At 53.1% G+C, this 22,566-nt stretch overlaps 1 protein-coding gene across 2 annotated transcripts in view; it reads right to left on the bottom strand.

Moving 5' to 3' along the window:
• Positions 1 to 248: 248 nt before the first annotated feature.
• TMEM198 (transmembrane protein 198) overlaps positions 249 to 22,566 on the bottom strand; it is a 168,337-nt gene continuing 146,019 nt past the window's right edge. Inside the window, exons 3-4 of one of the 2 annotated variants that reach the window (XM_086954347.1) lie at positions 16,274 to 16,485; positions 249 to 2,833 (exon numbers count right to left, since the gene is read on the bottom strand). In XM_086954347.1, coding sequence (XP_086810473.1) covers positions 2,687 to 2,833; positions 16,274 to 16,485 — 359 coding nt within the window. In that variant the 3' untranslated portion in view covers positions 249 to 2,686. Of the gene's footprint in view, positions 2,834 to 16,255; positions 16,486 to 22,566 lie in introns of both variants that reach the window. The other variant, XM_086954346.1, reaches the window with a different exon arrangement.

Genomic DNA, 22,566 nt, shown 5'->3' on the forward strand with positions numbered 1-22,566 from the left:
TTACAATCTGAATGGAATGGAAGGTAGTTTGTGTCAATGAGCACTTGGCAACCCTTACCACCGGCCGAGGAATAAGAGGCGATAGATACCCACCCACTGCCCTAGTCGAAGACTACGAAGCCTGAGGTAACCCACAGTCTTGATCAACTCATTCTTTTACAAGCTCAGACAAGTGTATAAAGAGGCACATTCTCTCTCTCCCCTCTCGCTCTCTCTCTCACTCTTGCTCTCTCTCTCACTCTCTCTCCCTCACGTCCTTTGGGGATTTTAGGGGAACAGCAAATTGTTTGGAGACACCTCTCGGGACCAAGACATGCATTTTCTGGGGACAAGTTACAGCAACCGTAACTCACTTTCCTGACCACACAGTACAAAAAGACAACATCTTTAAAAAAAACACAACCGACCCAGCTGTTCAAAAAGTGCTTCTTACTGGCCCAGGCAGTGTCTAAGCACTAACAAAATACAATTGAGTTAACTGAGGCACAGGGGATAGAGTGACCTGCAGAAGATCGCACGGGATCTGCTGACCCGAGGGCCAGGGCCTTTCATCAATCTCTTCCTTCTCAATAGTGTGGGATGTCACCCAGTCCTGGCGCCCAGGTACAATGCTCCTCGAACATCAACCCACTCATGGAGCAATGCATCCTGTGGCATGCTAAAGTCTGGTTCCCTGAGCTTCTCTAGAGAGTTTCAAGAATAGGAATCATCTCCGTTAACACTCGACTGTGTTCAATGCCTGGATCTCAACAAGGAACAAAAGCAGATATTTCAGGCTGAGCATCAAGACGACGGAGAGCATGTCAGTCATAAAAGGCTATTCTGCCCATATGTATGCCATTTCTCCCAGGTACCCTCAACCGTAGATAAAGCATCTTCACTCCCCAAACAAAACCCACAAGACCATCCCTGGCGACATCTTCAGCCATAGTCCCACTCTGGCTAGACATGAAGATATCTCCATTTAATGTTCAACTCCTGACCACAACTGGAGATAACTCCTTTCGAGATCCCACTACGGCCAACGCCTGGAGATATGTCCAACCAGTGACCATCACTAGCCCAGAGCTATCGAGATCTCCATTCCATGTCCAAATCCTGATAAGGGCTGGAGCTTTTCCCATCCAAGCCCCGGCTTCTGCCCAATAATTGAGATATCTCCATCGAAAGCCCAAATCTTCACCATCCCTAGAGATATCTCCACCCGGGGCCAGTCCATAAGTAGTCTTGGAGATATCTACATACAGAGTTCAACTCTTGACCAGCAGAGGATATATCGCCATTAAATACCCAAATACTGACCAGCCCTGGAGAGGTCTCCTTACAGTGCACTGTGCGGGCCCATGCAGCAAAGTCCACCACACGAAAGATCAACAACACCGACAATCACTGTGAATCCTCCCAGACATGGTTCAGCGAATGATCAGCTCTGGGGATCTCTTGACACTGCAGATGCAACCTTAGAAAGGGTCCAAATAAGAACCTGTCATTGGTCATTTTATCCAACCATGATCCTGTCCTTTGCTGTGCTCTAGAAATCTCTCCACAGATGATACAACTGTTGGCTAGTTTTGGTACAAATTTCCCATAAGATCCCATTCGTAATTGGCCTGGTGAACTCTGTAGATAAGACCTAAGAATAGATGAGGTTTGGAGCTCTCACCCAACAGGATCACATGTAATAGATGTGTAGATCTGATTCGTCTCCCCGTAGGACCCTGTAATCCTGAACCTTCGAAATATCTCCAAATATGATCCCATCATTGCACAGTTATGGTAATCTGTTCCCATCATTGCACAGCCCTAGTAATCCCCACAGGCAAGTTCCCAACACTATTCAGCACAGGAGATCTTTCCACAATAGATCCCATCTTTGCATAGTCTGAGGCAGGTTTCCACCGCTGTGCAGCACGCAAGATCTTTCCACAATGGATCCCACCAATTCACAGCCCTCGTGATCTTCTCAGGCTAACTCCTACCATCTGGCAGAACAGGAGAGCCTTATGCACAGGAGGACATCATTGCAATCTCTCCAGTCAGCATAAACCAATCCCACTGCCAGCTCCTGGTGGCCGCCCCACAGAGTATGCTTGTGGTATTTGGTCTTCAAGTCCACCGGAGGGGATCCCGTCTTTCCTCACCAATGGTAACATTCCAGAGAGAACGGCATCCGTGCACAGCCTCAGTACTCTGTTCAGGAGAATCCCACCATTGCTCTGCCCTGGCGACATCACCAGGCCTGACCCCAACATTGCTCGGCTCTAGTCCTGTCACCAGACAGCATCCAAGCGCTACTGGCTCATGTCCCTGTTTCCAGTCCGCTATGTTCTGCTTTTCAGGCATGGCCTCAGAATCAACTCAGCCCTGTGCCTGGATCCAGACAGACCTCCAGCTTTGCTCATCCGTGGGCCTGTCTTCGGACAGTGTCCCATTGTTGTTCAGTCACAGACCCTCTCCCGTCATGATTCCATTTTTGCACGGCCCTGTTCTTGTCTTAATACAAGGTATAATATGTTACTGTTGTGATACCGCCCGCAGCTCCAGGTACCTTCTCCTGCCAAGCCCGACCATGCCCCGGTCCAGCCAAGCTCCTTACATTAGCCATCCCTGACGTGCTGTTCTTCTGCAAGGATGTCTGTGGGGAAAGGCTGTGTGCATACATCCAGGTCCAGTAGTTCCCCTTGGGTTATACCAGGACGGCGGGGCTGGAGCCTGCGGTAAGCGGAACCATGGAGCCGCAGTCGTAGTCCAGATCCACCACTGCATGGGTCCCAGCGATGACGCCACTCATGGACGGGCCCGTCTGACGCTCACGGAAGTGCTGGATGTAGCTCTAGGAGAGACAAAAAAGAGACGTGAGGCCCACAAATCTAAAAAGATATTACCCCACCCCACCCCACTACCCACCCACCACCCTGCATCTTTCCTCCATCAGGGCACACATCGTCGGCTGAACCTATAGATCCAGCTTACGAACCCGCCATTCCCTCTCAGGGTGGATCTCCCTGATCCATCCCCTCCACAGTGCTTCCCTTGTCTGATGTATGGCTCTTACATTACAGATCTCTCTGGTTAATTCTCTTTTTTGTCTATTCCATCTCTGATTCAATGTTCTCTCAGACTTATGCCTTGTCTGGATCTAATCTTCTGTAGTTCACTCCCTCTAATTCATGGTATCACTAGTGTCTGATTCTTACCCTCTCTGGATCACTGCCTTCCTGGTTTATTCCTTCTCTCTGTGATTGCACTCAATTCCTCTCTGGTGCTTTACTTGTCTAACCTGTTCTCTTCATCATCTATTCTGTTTTTGACTTGATATCTACCAAGGCAGCTCATTCCTGGATTCTTTGCCACTGGTTCCTTTTCTACCTGGATTATTTCCTCTCTGTGTGAGACCATAACTGGTTGGCTGTCTCTACACCAGCATTTAAAGCGGGATGCATCATCTTCAGGGCTCTACAAGGTAAGGGCCCTGGATTCATTAGCAGCCTGCTGGTCAGTTACACTCCCTCCCGTGCTCTCCATTCTGGCCAAAAGAATTTGTTAGTCGTGCCCCGGATCAGGAAACGACGCCAGGGAGGAGGATCTTTCCACTTCCTAGCTTCCTCCCTGTGGAACTCCTTGCCACTGCCACTAAGACTCCACGAAGATCTGTTGACCTTTAGACAGGCTTTTAAAACTTGGCTCTTTAAGCAAGCTTATCCTTAGTTAATTTTCTTTCTTTCTGTCACATGTTATGTTTTGCCAGTCTTCCACAGCGCCATGAAGCCTACGGGTGTACGTGCGCTTAATAAATTTAATTTAACATAACATTACATAACACCATTGTTTCACTGGTGCATTCCTTTTCTCATTCATTCCCTTTCCGGCTCCTCTGCTCCACGCCCTCTGCGCCTCGTGTATTCCCTCTTTGTGTGTTTCCATAGTTGCTTCATTCATTCTTCATCCCTACTCTGGACCTTGTGGTACCTCTAGTTTGAAATCTCTTTAGCTCATCCCCTCCACAGTTCTTTCCCACTCTGCACACCTCTCCTTCTGATTCATTCACTCTGGTGTTCTGTAATTCTATGTATTTGTTGTCTATTGAGTTACTTTTCTAGATCCTTCCTGTGTCTAGGATCCATCTTTGGTAGCACAAGCCTCATTTTTTATGTCCTCTTCTGGCCCTGGCTTTATACGTTTGACTTTACTTGGTCAGTGTTTCAAGTCCTTGGCCGCAAGACATTCCTGGTGGCTACGGCAAGGCATGGCTCTCTTGAAGATGGTGGGAAGGGGCACATCTTTAGGTCTGGCCTCTGGGTCATCTGCATTGATTCTGGGCACCCTCACATCCCTTTGAAGCAAGGTTGGGGTGTCTGGTCTCCAAAACATAGTCAGATGCAAGTGTGACATAGACAGACCTGGCATCAGGAGGAAATCTTATCATTGGATCCTCAAGTCAGGATTCCTGTTTGAGATGGGATCGACAGCAGGTCTGGTGATCTCACTCGGGCTCTGCTTTGGAAAAGTTTCACTTTCAAAGCTGCCTTCGTTCACTGAGCCAAAAGAAAGGAAGTAAGGGGAGATACCGGGACCTGGAGCTCCCCGCGACGGGAAGGGTGGGGTCCTCTGCATCATTCCAAGATATCAGTCTGTGACCTTGGAACCCCTGACCTGGGAACCTTCCCTCCTGATGTGGCACCCCCTGGAGGTAGGCTTGGTACCTGGTGGCATGAACCACCACAGCTGATCTGGAGAACAGGCCTGTGTGCTGAGACAGGAGCTCACTGGGACATGTTTGCTGTAGCTCCAGGCACTCAGTGCAGGGTCCGGGGAAGAGACTGCACTTTGATCTGGACCCTGTGGTTTCTTGGCTGGACCTCTGTACAGGGGAGAAGGAGCCTCTCCTCCAGGGATAGTTGGTCCTCATAGGAGGACACACCATCCATTCCAGGAACTGTGAATATGGAGCACCGCTCTTCTAACCAGGTCTGTCGTGAGATGCCTCCTAGGTTGGAAGTGGTCTGATCCTTGCCAGGAGCTGCCTGGTGCTGCATAGCATGGGCGGCCAATGGAAATAAAGCTGTCTTCATGATGCAATATGTCCTCGTTGGGCCCCATGAGGTCTGATATGAAGCTCTGAGGACCCTATGCGGGCACTGAGCGTGAGAGGGGACTTGGCCAGTCCCTCCGCAGTGCCGCGGTGCAAAAGGCTAAGCTGTGGAGAGATGCCTCCTTCGGAGGACTGGCCCCAGCCTGTTCACATGGAGCGCCCTCCTGAGCTCCCTTATGGCACCTGTGTACAGCATGGAGCTCACCTCCGTACCTTTGTATGGCGCACACCACTCAAGTGCCAACGCTACGAACATGCGTCAGCGCCAATGAACGCAGGCCGTACCTCCTACTCACCACTCAACTGGCAGGTGGGACTGGCTCCGCAGCACCGCTCTCTGCCACTGCACAGCCCTGCTCATGGGAATGTGCCCTCCACCCCACCCTGGGCCTGCCTACTGCCAAGAGTCCTACTGAGGGCACCTCGATGATCCAGGGACTGCAGGGAATACCACCCTACAGGATCGAAGGCTCCTCCTGGCTCCTGGCACAGGATTCACAGGCTCACTGTACAGCAGCCCGTCTTCCCAGCAAACCCAATGCCTCCCACCACCCCTGGCTGAGCTGCTCTCGAGCCTCCTTTGGGAATCCCACAAGCATAGGGCGCTCAACCCCGAAAGGGCAGAATCCACCGGTGGGTCCTCCAATAAGGGACACGCCCAGCAGCTCTGGGACTCAGCCCGATTCCAACACCTGGTTCATTTGGGAAACTCGTGCTCTGCTCTATATCATCTTTCTATTCAATGTTTTTCTTTTTCTGTTTTCTTTTGCTCTTTTATTGCTATTTAGATATTGTTTTGCGTCCTCTTCTCACTCTCTAATGTGCTCTTGGCTTTAGTTTTGCGTTTTCCTGTTGGTTCACCGTCGCTTCTTTCTCTCCTTCTTTTGCTTCTTTCTCTTCACATATATTCTTTTCGTCACTTTCGTTGATTCTCTGCCTCCAAGCCTGGCTGCACCCTTCCCTCTGACCTCCTTGCCATGCCTGCCCATCCTGCCAGTGCCCTTCCACTGCCCACTTCTCTCTTTCCCGCTTCCTTCCCCTTGTAGATACAAACACACCCTCAGATCGTGTTTTTAGTGATGGGGTGAGGGGTTCAGCAGTTCAGAGACCAGAGACATAAGGTATTAAAAGATCCCTGGAGCACCATTCCTCTGAGAGGCCCAGGACAGAAGGGGCAGAATACTCAAGGGGGAAAAAGACAAAAGCTGGGCAGAGTGTTCGATGGGACAGAATGGCAGAGAGAGCTCTTTGGGAACAGTCGGCAGTACTGGGCCGGAAGAGCCCAAATAGAGCATTAATGAAAACATTACTTACATTTAAAATTTGACAACATGCACATAGTGGTCTAGGGGGCATATGTATCAAACAAATTTTTAGTCGGAAATGCTGCAATTCGCAAAAAACAGCGTTTGCGACAAACAATTTGCAAAACGCGATGTATAAGCAAATTCGCATCACAATTTGAATGAATCGCAAAATTTGCGATTCCTTAATTTTGCGTAAGCATTTAAGGAATCGCAAATTGCGATTCCTTAAATGCTATCGGCCACATGCATCAAGTGATTTAGGAATCGCAAACGGTGCGAATCGCAAAATTCGGCCGTTTGCGATTCCTAAATCACTATTTGGGATGCATCAACAAAAAATACAAGAAATCGCTATTATTCGCGATTTCTAAAATTGCGATTGCATTTAAGGAATCGCAACTTGCGATTCCTTAAATGCAATGAATGACACTTAAAAAAATAGCGAATTCGCAAATAGGAGGAAAAAATTACCATGAGGTTGGACCTCATGGTAATTTGCGAAAAATTAGAAAAATGCAATTTTGTGCATTTTTCAAACTGTCATGTTGTGCATAGATTGATTTCATGGGTGCAACAGGGTGTCCTTTGGACACCCCTGCACCCTTGAAATCGCAATCTCAATTTGCGATTAGCTAATTGCGAATCGCAAATTGAGATTGTCTTCCCATTCATTCCTATGGGCCTTTTGGCCCATAGGAATCAATGGGAAGGGATTCCTTAATTGCGATTCGCAAATTGTGAATCACAATTAAGGAAAATTAAGAAATCGCAAATAAAAGTGAGATTTCTTAATGCATACCAATTTGCGATTTCTTAATTGCGATTCCTTAATTTTCGCAATTAAGAAATCGCAAATGGGCACTTTGATGCATGTAGCCGTTTGTATCAAGCACCCAAGTTGTGCGATTTCTCCTTAAGAAATCGCAAGTTACCACCAACTTCAAGTTGCTGGCAATTTGCGATTTCTTTCAAGAATGCACTTTTTGGCATTTTTCAAAGTGCCATGTGGCGCACATATGCTCATTTGAGGGGTGCATCAGGGTGTCCTTATGACACCCTTGCACCCTTGAAATTATTCTCAATTTGCGATTCTCAAATTGCGAGGAGGGCAGAGAGGGATCAATTGGAGGAGGGGCAGAGAGTGATCAATGGAAGGAGGGGCAGAGAGTGATCGATGGGAGGAGGCCAGAGAGGGATCAATGGGAGGAGGGGCAGAGAGTGATCAATGGGAGGAGGGGCAGAGAGTGATCAATGGAAGGAGGGCTGAGAGGGATCAATGGGAGGAGGGGCAGAGAGTGATCAATGGAAGGAGGGCAGAGAGGGATCAATGGGAGGAGGGGCAGAGAGTGATCAATGGAAGGAGGGCAGAGAGTGATCAATGGAAGGAGGGCTGAGAGGGATCAATGGGAGGAGGGGCAGAGAGTGATCAATGGAAGGAGGGCAGAGAGGGATCAATGGGAGGAGGGGCAGAGAGTGATCGATGGGAGGAGGATCAGAGAGGGATCAATGGGAGGAGGAGGGGCAGAGAGGGATCAATGGGAGGAGGGGCAGAGAGGGATCAATGGGAGGAGGGGCAGAGAGGGATCAATGGGAGGAGGGGCAGAGAGGTATCAATGGGAGGAGGGGCAGAGAGGGATCAATGGGAGGAGGGGCAGAGAGGGAGGAGGGGCAGAGAGGGAGGAGGGGCAGAGAGGGATCAATGGTAGGAGGGCAGAGAGGGATCAATGGGAGGAGGGGCAGAGAGGGATCAATGGGAGGAGGGGCAGAGAGGGATCAATGGGAGGAGGGCAGAGAGGGATCAATGGGAGGAGGGGCAGAGAGGGATCAATGGGAGGAGGGGCAGAGAGTGATCAATGGGAGGAGGGGCAGAGAGTGATCAATGGGAGGAGGGGCAGAGAGGGATCAATGGGAGGAGGGGCAGAGAGTGATCGATGGGAGGAGGATCAGAGAGGGATCAATGGGAGGAGGGGCAGAGAGTGATCGATGGGAGGAGGGCAGAGAGGGATCAATGGGAGGAGGGGCAGAGAGTGATCGATGGGAGGAGGGCAGAGAGGGATCAATGGTAGGAGGGCAGAGAGGGATAAATGGTAGGAGGGCAGAGAGGGATAAATGGGAGGAGGGGCAGAGAGGGATCAAAGGGAGGAGGGGCAGAGAGGGATCGATGGGAGGAGGCCAGAGAGGGATCAATGGGAGGAGGGGGAGGGGCAGAGAGGGATCAATGGGAGGAGGGGCAGAGAGGGATCAATGGGAGGACGGGCAGAGAGGGATCAATGGGAGGAGGGCAGAGAGGGATCAATGGGAAGAGGGGCAGAGAGGGATCAATGGGAGGAGGGGCAGAGAGGGATCAATGGGAGGAGGGCAGAGAGGGATCAATGGGAGGAGGGGCAGAGAGGGAGGAGGGGCAGAGAGGTATCAATGGGAGGAGGGGCAGAGAGGGATCAATGGGAGGAGGGGCAGAGAGGTATCAATGGGAGGAGGGGCAGAGAGGGATCAATGGGAGGAGGGGCAGAGAGGGATCGATGGGAGGAGGCCAGAGAGGGATCAATGGGAGGAGGGGGAGGGGCAGAGAGGGATCAATGGGAGGAGGGGCAGAGAGGGATCAATGGGAGGAGGGCAGAGAGGGATCAATGGGAGGAGGGCAGAGAGGGATCAATGGGAAGAGGGGCAGAGAGGGATCAATGGGAGGAGGGCAGAGAGGGATCAATGGGAAGAGGGGCAGAGAGGGATCAATGGGAGGAGGGGCAGAGAGGGATCAATGGGAGGAGGGCAGAGAGGGATCAATGGGAGGAGGGGCAGAGAGTGATCAATGGGAGGAGGGGCAGAGAGGGATCAATGGGAGGAGGGGCAGAGAGGGATCAATGGGAGGAGGGGCAGAGAGGGATCAATGGGAGGAGGGGCAGAGAGGGATCAATGGGAGGAGGGGCAGAGAGTGATCAATGGGAGGAGGGCAGAGAGGGATCAATGGGAGGAGGGGCAGAGAGTGATCAATGGGAGGAGGGCAGAGAGGGATCAATGGGAGGAGGGGGAGGGGCAGAGAGGGATCAATGGGAGGAGGGCAGAGAGGGATCAATGGTAGGAGGGCAGAGAGGGATCAATGGGCGGAGGGGCAGAGAGGGATCAATGGGAGGAGGGGCAGAGAGGGATCGATGGGAGGAGGCCAGAGAGGGATCAATGGGAGGAGGGGCAGGGAGGGATCAATGGGCGGAGGGGCAGAGAGGGATCAATGGGAGGAGGGGCAGAGAGGGATCAATGGTAGGAGGGCAGAGAGGGATCAATGGTAGGAGGGGCAGAGAGTGATCAATGGAAGGAGGGCTGAGAGGGATCAATGGGAGGAGGGGCAGAGAGTGATCAATGGAAGGAGGGCAGAGAGGGATCAATGGAAGGAGGGGCAGAGAGTGATCAATGGGAGGAGGGCAGAGAGTGATCAATGGGAGGAGGGGCAGAGAGGGATCAATGGGAGGAGGGGCAGAGAGGTATCAATGGGAGGAGGGGCAGAGAGGGATCGATGGGAGGAGGCCAGAGAGGGATCAATGGGAGGAGGGGGAGGGGCCGAGAGGGATCAATGGGAGGAGGGGCAGAGAGGGATCAATGGGAGGAGGGCTGAGAGGGATCAATGGGAGGAGGGGCAGAGAGGGATCAATGGGAGGAGGGGCAGAGAGGGAGGAGGGGCAGAGAGGTATCAATGGGAGGAGGGGCAGAGAGTGATCAATGGAAGGAGGGCTGAGAGGGATCAATGGGAGGAGGGGCAGAGAGTGATCAATGGAAGGAGGGCAGAGAGGGATCAATGGGAGGAGGGGCAGAGAGGTATCAATGGGAGGAGGGGCAGAGAGGGATCAATGGGAGGAGGGGCAGAGAGGTATCAATGGGAGGAGGGGCAGAGAGGGATCAATGGGAGGAGGGGCAGAGAGGGATCAATGGGAGGAGGGCAGAGAGGGATCAATGGGAGGAGGGCAGAGAGGGATCAATGGGAGGAGGGGCAGAGAGGGATCAATGGTAGGAGGGCAGAGAGGGATCGATGGGAGGAGGGGCAGGGAGTGATCAATGGAAGGAGGGCAGAGAGTGATCGATGGGAGGAGGAGGGGCAGAGAGGGATCAATGGGAGGAGGGCAGAGAGGGATCAATGGGAGGAGGGCAGAGAGGGATCAATGGGAGGAGGGCAGAGAGGGATCAATGGTAGGAGGGGCAGAGAGTGATCGATGGGAGGAGGGCAGAGAGGGATCAATGGGAGGAGGGGCAGAGAGGGATCAATGGTAGGAGGGCAGAGAGGGATCAATGGGAGGAGGGCAGAGAGGGATCAATGGGAGGAGGGCAGAGAGGGATCAATGGGAGGAGGGCAGAGAGGGATCAATGGGAGGAGGGCAGAGAGGGATCAAAGGGAGGAGGGGCAGAGAGGGATCGATGGGAGGAGGCCAGAGAGGGATCAATGGGAGGAGGGGGAGGGCAGAGAGGGATCAATGGGAGGAGGGCAGAGAGGGATCAATGGGAGGACGGGCAGAGAGGGATCAATGGGAGGAGGGCAGAGAGGGATCAATGGGAAGAGGGGCAGAGAGGGATCAATGGGAGGAGGGGCAGAGAGGGATCAATGGGAGGAGGGGCAGAGAGGGATCAATGGGAGGAGGGGCAGAGAGGGATCAATGGGAGGAGGGGCAGAGAGGGATCAATGGGAGGAGGGGCAGAGAGGGATCAATGGGAGGAGGGGCAGAGAGGGATCAATGGTAGGAGGGCAGAGAGGGATCAATGGGAGGAGGGGCAGAGAGGGATCAATGGGAGGAGGGGCAGAGAGTGATCAATGGGAGGAGGGGCAGGGAGTGATCAATGGGAGGAGGGGCAGAGAGGGATCAATGGGAGGAGGGCAGAGAGGGATCAATGGGAGGAGGGCAGAGAGGGATCAATGGGAGGAGGGGCAGAGAGGGATCAATGGTAGGAGGGCAGAGAGGGATCAATGGTAGGAGGGCAGAGAGGGATCAATAGGAGGAGGAGGGGCAGAGAGGGATCAATGGGAGGAGGGGGAGGGGCAGAGAGGGATAAATGGGAGGAGGGCAGAGAGGGATCAATGGGAGGAGGGGCAGAGAGGGAGGAGGGGCAGAGAGGGATCAATAGGAGGAGGAGGGGCAGAGAGGGATCAATGGGAGGAGGGGCAGGGAGTGATCAAAGGGCCGGAGGGGAAGAGAGGGATCAATGGGAGGAGGGGCAGAGAGGGAGGAGGGGAAGAGAGGGATCAATGGGAGGAGGGGCAGAGAGGGATCAATGGGAGGAGAGACAGAGAGGGATCAATGGGGAGGGGCAGAGAGTGATCGATGGGAGGAGGGGCAGAGAGGGATCAATGGGAGGAGGGGCAGAGAGGGATCAATGGGAGGAGGGGCAGAGAGGGATCAATGGGAGGAGGGGCAGAGAGGGATCAATGGGAGGAGGGCAGAGAGGGATCAATGGGAGGAGGGCAGAGAGGGATCAATGGGAGGAGGGGCAGAGAGGGATCAATGGAAGGAGGGCAGAGAGGGATCGATGGGAGGAGGGGGAGGGGCAGAGAGGGATCAATGGGAGGAGGGGCAGAGAGGGATCAATGGGAGGAGGGCAGAGAGGGATCAATGGGAAGAGGGGCAGAGAGGGATCAATGGGAGGAGGGGCAGAGAGGGATCGATGGGAGGAGGCCAGAGAGGGATCAATGGGAGGAGGGGGAGGGGCAGAGAGGGATCAATGGGAGGAGGGGCAGAGAGGGATCAATGGGAGGAGGGCTGAGAGGGATCAATGGGAGGAGGGGCAGAGAGTGATCAATGGAAGGAGGGCTGAGAGGGAGGAGGGGCAGAGAGGTATCAATGGGAGGAGGGGCAGAGAGGTATCAATGGGAGGAGGGGCAGAGAGGGATCAATGGGAGGAGGGGCAGAGAGGGATCGATGGGAGGAGGCCAGAGAGGGATCAATGGGAGGAGGGGGAGGGGCAGAGAGGGATCAATGGGAGGAGGGGCAGAGAGGGATCAATGGGAAGAGGGGCAGAGAGGGATCAATGGGAGGAGGGGCAGAGAGGGATCGATGGGAGGAGGCCAGAGAGGGATCAATGGGAGGAGGGGGAGGGGCAGAGAGGGATCAATGGGAGGAGGGGCAGAGAGGGATCAATGGGAGGAGGGCTGAGAGGGATCAATGGGAGGAGGGGCAGAGAGTGATCAATGGAAGGAGGGCTGAGAGGGATCAATGGGAGGAGGGGCAGAGAGTGATCAATGGGAGGAGGGGCAGAGAGGGATCAATGGGAGGACGGGCAGAGAGGGATCAATGGGAGGAGGGCAGAGAGGGATCAATGGGAGGACGGGCAGAGAGGGATCAATGGGAGGAGGGCAGAGAGGGATCAATGGTAGGAGGGCAGAGAGGGATCAATGGGAGGAGGGGGAGGGGCAGAGAGGGATCAATGGGAGGAGGGGGAGGGGCAGAGAGGGATCAATGGGAGGAGGGGCAGAGAGGGATCAATGGTAGGAGGGCAGAGAGGGATCAATGGGAAGAGGGGCAGAGAGGGATCGATGGGAGGAGGCCAGAGAGGGATCAATGGTAGGAGGGCAGAGAGGGATCAATGGTAGGAGGGGCAGAGAGGGATCAATGGGAGGAGGGCAGAGAGGGATCAATGGGAGGAGGGGGAGGGGCAGAGAGGGATCAATGGGAGGAGGGGCAGAGAGGGATCAATGGTAGGAGGGCAGAGAGGGATCAATGGTAGGAGGGCAGAGAGGGATCAATGGGAGGAGGGGGAGGGGCAGAGAGGGATCAATGGGAGGAGGGGCAGAGAGGGATCAATGGTAGGAGGGCAGAGAGGGATCAATGGGAAGAGGGGCAGAGAGGGATCAATGGGAGGAGGGCAGAGAGGGATCAATGGGAGGAGGGGGAGGGGCAGAGAGGGATCAATGGGAGGAGGGGCAGAGAGGGATCAATGGTAGGAGGGCAGAGAGGGATCAATGGGAAGAGGGGCAGAGAGGGATCAATGGGAGGAGGGGCAGAGAGGGATCAATGGGAAGAGGGCAGAGAGGGATCAATGGGAAGAGGGCAGAGAGGGATCAATGGGAGGAGAGACAGAGAGGGATCAATGGGAGGAGGGGCAGAGAGGGATCAATGGGAGGAGGGGCAGAGAGGGATCAATGGGAGGAGGGGCAGAGAGGGAGGAGGGGCAGAGAGGTATCAATGGGAGGAGGGGCAGAGAGGGATCAATGGGAGGAGGGGCAGAGAGGTATCAATGGGAGGAGGGGCAGAGAGGGATCAATGGGAGGAGGGGCAGAGAGGGATCGATGGGAGGAGGCCAGAGAGGGATCAATGGGAGGAGGGGGAGGGGCAGAGAGGGATCAATGGGAGGAGGGGCAGAGAGGGATCAATGGGAGGAGGGCAGAGAGGGATCAATGGAAGGAGGGGCAGAGAGGGATCAATGGGAGGAGGGGCAGAGAGGGATCAATGGGAGGAGGGCAGAGAGGGATCAATGGGAAGAGGGGCAGAGAGGGATCAATGGGAAGAGGGGCAGAGAGGGATCAATGGGAGGAGGGGCAGAGAGGGATCGATGGGAGGAGGCCAGAGAGGGATCAATGGGAGGAGGGGCAGAGAGGGATCAATGCAAGGAGGGGCAGAGAGGGATCAATGGAAGGAGGGCAGAGAGGGATCAATGGGAGGAGGGGCAGAGAGGGATCAATGGGAGGAGGGGCAGAGAGGGATCAATGGGAAGAGGGGCAGAGAGGGATCAATGGGAGGAGGGGCAGAGAGGGATCAATGGGAGGACGGGCAGAGAGGGATCAATGGGAGGAGGGCAGAGAGGGATCAATGGGAGGAGGGGCAGAGAGGGATCAATGGAAGGAGGGCAGAGAGGGATCAATGGGAGGACGGGCAGAGAGGGATCAATGGGAGGAGGGCAGAGAGGGATCAATAGGAGGAGGGGCAGAGAGGGATCAATGGGAAGAGGGGCAGAGAGGGATCAATGGGAGGAGGGCAGAGAGGGATCAATGGGAGGAGGGGCAGAGAGGGATCAATGGGCGGAGGGGCAGAGAGTGATCAATGGAAGGAGGGCAGAGAGGGATCAATGGGAGGAGGGCAGAGAGGGATCAATGGTAGGAGGGCAGAGAGGGATCAATGGTAGGAGGGCAGAGAGGGATCAATGGGAGGAGGGCAGAGAGGGATCAATGGGAGGAGGGCAGAGAGGGATCAATGGGAGGAGGGCAGAGAGGGATCAATGGGAGGAGGGCAGAGAGGGATCAATGGTAGGAGGGCAGAGAGGGATCAATGGGAGGAGGGCAGAGAGGGATCAATGGGAGGAGGGGCAGAGAGGGATCAATGGGAGGAGGGGCAGAGAGTGATCAATGGGAGGAGGGGCAGAGAGTGATCAATGGGCGGAGGGGCAGAGAGTGATCAATGGAAGGAGGGCAGAGAGGGATCAATGGGAGGAGGGCAGAGAGGGATCAATGGTAGGAGGGCAGAGAGGGATCAATGGGAGGAGGGGCAGAGAGGGATCAATGGGAGGAGGGGCAGAGAGGGATCAATGGGAGGAGGGCAGAGAGGGATCAATGGGAAGAGGGGCAGAGAGGGATCAATGGAAGGAGGGCAGAGAGGGATCAATAGGAGGAGGAGGGGCAGAGAGGGATCAATGGGAGGAGGGGCAGAGAGGGAGGAGGGGCAGAGAGGGATCAATAGGAGGAGGAGGGGCAGAGAGGGATCAATGGGAGGAGGGCAGAGAGTGATCAATGGGCGGAGGGGCAGAGAGTGATCAATGGAAGGAGGGCAGAGAGGGATCAATGGGAGGAGGGCAGAGAGGGATCAATGGGAGGAGGGCAGAGAGGGATCAATGGGAAGAGGGGCAGAGAGGGATCAATGGGAGGAGGGGCAGAGAGGGATCAATGGGAGGAGGGCAGAGAGGGATCAATGGAAGGAGGATCAGAGAGGGATCAATGGGAGGAGGGGCAGAGAGTGATCGATGGGAGGAGGGGCAGAGAGGGATCAATGGGAGGAGGGGCAGAGAGTGATCGATGGGAGGAGGATCAGAGAGGGATCAATGGGAGGAGGAGGGGCAGAGAGGGATCAATGGGAGGAGGGGCAGAGAGGTATCAATGGGAGGAGGGGCAGAGAGGGAGGAGGGGCAGAGAGGGAGGAGGGGCAGAGAGGGATCAATGGTAGGAGGGCAGAGAGGGATCAATGGGAGGAGGGGCAGAGAGGGATCAATGGGAGGAGGGGCAGAGAGGGATCAATGGGAGGAGGGCAGAGAGGGATCAATGGGAGGAGGGGCAGAGAGGGATCAATGGGAGGAGGGGCAGAGAGGGATCAATGGGAGGAGGGGCAGAGAGTGATCAATGGGAGGAGGGGCAGAGAGGGATCAATGGGAGGAGGGGCAGAGAGGGATCAATGGGAGGAGGGGCAGAGAGTGATCATTGGGAGGAGGGCAGAGAGGGATCAATGGGAGGAGGGCAGAGAGGGATCAATGGGAGGAGGGGCAGAGAGTGATCAATGGGAGGAGGGGCAGAGAGTGATCATTGGGAGGAGGGCAGAGAGTGATCAATAGGAGGAGGGGCAGAGAGTGATCATTGGGATAGGTCAAGAGTCCTGGGGTCAAAGGATGGTGTTTGAAGGCTGTGACGTCACCGTTGCCATTAAAGCAAGGGATGGAGGATGCGTCCCTCTCATGGGGTCAGAGGTCGGGAAGCAGCTTTGCGCTCTGACCTCAAGTACAAGCTATAATATTCCCCACCTCTGAGGTACGGAAGACCTGGGAGTGCACAGACTCTGTCCAGTGATAGTTGGGCAGCTAAAGACAAGTCCTACACAGTGCAGGCGGCTAAGAGAGTCCAGATGTTGTCGCTACAGAGAAGAGGAAATGTAAGACCAGCACAGTGGTGCCGTGGAAGGATCTGTACCCTGCAAACAGGACTCACAGGGGAGAGCACGTCCCCGTCGAAGCGCCGAACCGGGGTGGGCTTCCTGCGGTAGGCTGGCTCGGGGTGGTGCGGTGCCTTGTGCGGATGTGGGTGCGGATGAGGGTGGGGATGGGGGTGTGGCTTCTTCTTCTTCTTCTTCTTTTCCTTCCGCTCCTCTCGCTGCTTTATACGCATCAGCTGCACTCGCCGCTGCTGGCGGCTTATGATGACTGGAAGGAAACAGAGAGGTGCGATCAATAAATGCAACAACAAAACAAATCAACTACAATCAGCAGAGAAAGCAAGCCAGCAGCCAGCATCTGGAACAGCATCCCGCCTTCATCAGTACCACCCCAATGCTTCCTGTCTTCCTCAGGACCACCCCAATGCTTCCCGTCTACATCAGGACCACCCCAATGCTTCCCATCTCCATCAGGACCACCCCAATGTTTCCCATCTCCATCAGGACCACCCGAATGCTTCTCGTCTCCCATCAGGACCACCCCAATGCTTCCTGTCTCTATCAGGACCACCCCAATGCTTCCTGTCTCCATCAGGACCATCCCAATGCTTCCTGTCAACATCAAGACCACCCCAATGCTTCCCGTCTCTATCAGGACCACCCAAATGCTTCTTGTCTCCATCAGGACCACCCCAAAGCTTCTTGTCTCCATCAGGACCACCCCAATGCTTCCCGTCTCCCATCAGGACCACCCCAATGCTTCCCGTCTACATCAGGACCACCCCAATGCTTCCTGTCTCCATCAGGACAACCCCAATGCTTCCCGTCTCCATCAGTACCACCCCAATGCTTCCCATCTCCATCAGGACCACCCCAATGCTTCCCGTCTCTATCAGGACCACCCCAATGCTTCCTGTCTCCATCAGGACCACCCCAATGCTTCCCGTCTCCATCAGGACCACCCCAATGCTTCCCATCTCCATCAGGACCACCCCAATGCTTCCCGTCTCTATCAGGACTACCCCAATGCTTTCCCTCTCTATCAGGACCACCCCAATGCTTCCCATCTACATCAGGACCACCCCAATGCTTCTCGTCTCTATCAGGACCACCCCAATGCTTCCCGTCTCTATCAGGACCACCCCAATGCTTCCCGTCTCCATCAGGACCACCCCAATGCTTTCCATCTCCATCAGGACCACCCCAATGCTTCCCGTCTCTATCAGGACCACCCCAATGCTTTCCGTCTCCATCAGGACCACCCCAATGCTTCCCGTCTCTATCAGGACCACCTCAATGCTTCCCGTCTACATCAGGACCACCCCAATGCTTCTCGTCTCTATCAGGACCACTCCAATGCTTCCCGTCTCTATCAGGACCCCCCAATGCTTCCCGTCTCTATCAGGACCACTCCAATGCTCCCGTCTCTATCAGGACTACTCTAATGCTTCCCGTCTCCATCAGGACCACTCCAATGCTTCCCGTCTTCCTCAGGACCACCCCAATGCTTCCCGTCTCTATCAGGACCACCCCAATGCTTCCCGTCTTCCTCAGGACCACCCCAATGCTTCTTGTCTCCATCAGGACCACTCCAATGCTTCCCGTCTTCATCAGGACCACCCCAATGCTTCCCGTCTTCATCAGGACCACCCCAATGCTTCCCGTCTACATCAGGACCACCCCAATGCTTCCCGTCTCCCATCAAGACCACCCCAATGCTTCCCGTCTCTATCAGGACCACCCCAATGCTTCCCGTCTCCATCAGGACCACCCCAATGCTTCCTGTCTCCATCAGGACCACCCCAATGCTTCCCATCTCCATCAGGACCACCCCAATGCTTCCCGTCTCTATAAGGACCACCCCAATGCTTCCTGTCTACATCAGGACCACCCCAATGCTTCCTGTCTCCATCAGGACCACCCCAATGCTTCCCATCTCCATCAGGACCACCCCAATGCTTCCCGTCTCCATCAGGACCACCCCAATGCTTCCCATCTCCATCAGGACCACCCCAATGCTTCCCGTCTCCATCAGGACCTCCTCAATGCTTCCCGTCTCCATCAGGACCTCCTCAATGCTTCCTGTCTTCATCAGGACCACCCTAATGCTGCTCCAGTTTAGGAAAAAGTTGAAGACACATCTCTTTAAAGAAGACTACATGTTGAACACTACTTTGAGCATGTACAGTGCTCTGCTGCCTTTTGGCCAGGATTATGTCATGGAAACACCACATCAATGAATACACTACAATACATTAACTCTCCACACCCCAGCTTCCTCTTCCATTACTCGTTGAGTTTACGCTGTTCTTTGACGATGCATCACACTCCGTTGGCTGTTTTTGATCGGTTTCCACTATACATACACTACGTGCATACATACCCAGTCCGCACAATGGAGGCATCTAGAAACAAAGGGTACAACTAACAATCCCACACATGAGCTTCACAGAGTTCTCTGGGCTTCTCAGCACAACGAGCTGCTCCCCAGAGCACAAGACTTAGCCCCCGAAGTACAGTAATCTCACAGAGGGTCCAGCAACGCAAGTAAGTGTTTGTATCACAATAAATAAGAACAAAACAAAGCTCTGTCAGTGATAATACAGTAAGTCTAAGAGTGGGGGTCGTGTTGTGACAGCTCTGCGCAGGCGCACAAGAAGGCCACGCGGATGTTTCAGTAGTTAGTGTAGGCGCTGCAGACTGCACAGTTTGGTACAACTGTTAGTGTACGCGCTGTAAGGAGTCATTTCTTTAGAAACAGCACAGCTGCCTTCTCCCCTACTGCAGCTGGGCCAAGATACAGCACCTTGAGCTGTATGCAAGACACTTTTAGCTGGAAATCACAAGACAAATCCTTCTGACACTATATCGCTGATTGTGGCGTTCCGAGTGGAACAAACGCATTTTGCTGCAGCCCGCATCACATGACCCTTATTTTCACTAGGACGGAGCAGTGCATGTCAGAACACTGCTATGTATTCAGTACTACCATGCCCTAGCACACATAAGTAAGTAATTTCCTTATACACATTCAGCAGTGCAGTCAATTATAACAAACAAAGCGATTTAGTGTGATGTTGCTGGTTTATTGTTCATTCCAGCTGCTCCTGCCAACACGTGTTTCGTCGCTATGGGTATGTGACCCGCTACTTCCTCAGGGCTGTGTTCAGCAGCTCGTTAGCGGCGCTGAATGGCGCCCTGACGTCTCAAACCCAGTCTGTCCTGGCTCCTTGTATGGCCATAAGAGGAGCCAGGCAGGCCGGGTTTGAGAAGCTTACGAGCTGCTAAACACAGGGCTGTGATAAAAATACCACTGACATGACACTGAAGCTACGTGTGTGTCAGATATAATCTACTCTACGAATAACAGGATACACATCTTATATCTATCATCCTAGGCCAATATTAGGCCGGGACGGAAGTATAACCGGCAGGAAGCCCTGAGGAAGTCGCGGGTCACATACCCATAGCGAAGAAACGTGTTGGAGGAAGCAACTGGAATGAACAATAAACCAGCAACATCACACTAAATCGCTTTGTTTGTTATAATTTACTGCACTGCTGAATGTGTATAAGGAAATTACTTACTTATGTGTGCTAGGGCATGGTAGCATTTTATGAAGGATCTCTTTGGGTCTGGTTAGTGCGGTAGAGGATGATTACCTCCTCCCTAAGACCATAATTCAATAAATAAAAGACAGTGAAACGCAGAACTTCACCAGAGAAGCGCCATCACCACATAGGGCACATTCATCCCATAAACAATTCATGTTTTTAGCACTGTTGATGTTCTGTAAACTGCTGGTGGCCATCTTGCAGTAACTTTGGGGCACTGAGGTTTAAAAGTGAAGAAGCAGAAGAGGAGAGTAAAGGAGCCTGCGGGGAAGGAAGACCCCGTCCAGGATTCGATGATCAGGCTCCCAAAGAGCTCTGCAGACACCTGATTGTTAAACACACCCGAGACTTCCATTACTTGTCCATCATGAGTGAGTGACTTCTGGTTGCACCAATAACCTTCTTTCAAAAATGGGGAACTTGTGGTTGGATTTAAAATGAATGCAGCTGGTACCAGGATCCGTCCCCCAGGTGAGGTCAGGTTATGATTACCGAGAAGGGGTCCACTTTAAAAGCAGCTGCAGCATTCTTACTCGGTACTAAGGAACATCCCGAGGACCTTGGCCCTGAGCAGTGAAGATTGGAATTAGAAGACCTTGGCAGAGTCAGCCACAGCAGCCGCTTTGGTCTTCTGGGAGCTCTTAGCATAGGAAGCTAGATGGGGAGGATGGGTCTAGGTCGAGGAGAGGGGCTGTTAGGACACACTTTCTTCTAAAAGGGGATTTTAAACTCTGGATGAATCTCACTTTAGATAAAAACTGTTTTACCTGCTGCAAAACATCTTCCTAAACTGAGAAACATCACACAGGGGTTATAGATCATGTTTAGTTGATAGACACTTGAGGAGCACTGCCTGAGCACTGTCATTATTAAAGGATTGTGGGGGCAGCCGATAGAGAGGAGCACTCGATACTGAATGCTCACATTCTGGCTCTTGACAGAGACCCTGAGCTCTCTGATGCTAACCCCGAGCAGAGCAAGCTAAGCGGATCACAAAGAAACAAGGTCAACTAGTGGAACTCTTTGATAATTTGCTCGGGAAAGTTTATCAGAGGAGGGCCTTGATTTAAGGTTTGACGGAGAGGGTACTCTGGCATAAAAGTGAAGGAGTACCCTCTCCGCTCACCTGAAGTTCTGCCCACCTCATTTAGAGGTGGGCAGAACATGCTGGCATGCAGGGCAGCAAGGAAGGGCCTCCACATCTGTTTGTCTTGGACAAGGTTCTGTACTGGGCCCAGCTGTGGGCCAGGGTATTCCATTCTGTTTTCATAGTTCTCCTCCAGGGGTTCTTTGTCCTGCCTCTCCTCCGTTTGCCTTCTGGGTCCAGTTGAGAGCTGTCGTAGCAAGCACGCATTCTGCTATGGTGAAAGGCCAGGCCTGTCACTGCAAGAACATAGACGAGACACCTGTAGAAAGAGTTTCAACATCTTCCCCTGGGCATTAGTAGTTTTATTATGAATGATTAGACTGATGTTGGCACTGGCGCATTGACGTACTCTAAAACATGGTGGACAGGGCGCATGAAGTCCGCACAGGGTCTGGAGACACCAGAATATTTGTGCGTCGCTGTTGACAGCACGTCTTTTGTTGTTAGTCACAGGAGGGTGTTGTTAAATGACTGCGTTTGTGAGATTTTTAATCAGGAAGATTCCTAACAATGCACTCCTGTGTCAAATTCATTTAAGCTGTGATTGCCCCATTTGGACAAGATCGAGGCAGTCTGACATGTTTACGATGGATGTACCTTGATCAGTTATAAGCTCTGATGGCACCGTTTCTGTATCTTTAACTTTCTGCAGATTTTCACAGGTCCATCTTTTGAGGGGCAGCTGTATTGTCCTAGTCGTTACAGATTCAGGCCGCCATTTTGGTGAGGGACATCTGTATTCTCCCAGTCATTGCTGCTGCTGCCGCCATCTTGGTGAGGAACAGCTGGATCCTGCTATTCATTGCTGATGCTGGTCGGCATCATCTTAGGTGATCTGCTGTACTTTCAAATGTAGTGTATCGTGTTCCCAACTGTGTATTTTAAATTGTGAAATAGATCTCTGTGGTTTTGTTCTGGATGTAAGATAGTCGATTCCCGCACTGCTCTATAAAATAAGAGGTCCTCAGAGGTGATGTTCTAGAACATGTATGCAGTGGTCAGGGGTGTTTCATGGCGCTTGTGCATTTTCTGTGTTGTTTTCCAGCTCTACAGCTGGTCAAGGTACTGAGATCTGTTCCTACACTACACATGATGCACGGATGCTACACATATATGTGCACACTTGTTAACCCATGTGTGCAGAAGGTTCCTCTGGGGTCCCTAGCTCTGCCCCTGCACCGCTCCTTCATCATTTCTGGAAACCATCTGTGTGCAGAGTGGGGGTATCTTTCTCCAGTTTGTCTGGTTCTAAAACAGATACTTTGGGGCCCGTTCATTAGAGTATTTATGAGTACAGGAAGAGTACTCGGGCAGTACTCTTATACGTACTCTGACAGCCTCGAAACATCCAACTCGTCGTTAACAGAAGGGCACACAGGGCATAGTCCAATAAAGTGCCCAGAAGCCCTCTTTGCTGATTAGTGAACTATACAAATCACTATAACATAACATTCTATTTATATCAATTACACATGAATATTGTCTGAATACTTCCATTTTATTCCCATTTTAGATGTTTGTGAGACAATTCACAATGGCGAGAGTACGTAAACCGGTCTTCCAGGTGTACTACTTACATACTCCACA

The sequence above is a fragment of the Lissotriton vulgaris genome, chromosome 2_1 (assembly GCF_964263255.1).
Source record: "Lissotriton vulgaris chromosome 2_1, aLisVul1.2, whole genome shotgun sequence".
In the NCBI taxonomy this organism is placed as follows: domain Eukaryota; kingdom Metazoa; phylum Chordata; class Amphibia; order Caudata; family Salamandridae; genus Lissotriton; species Lissotriton vulgaris.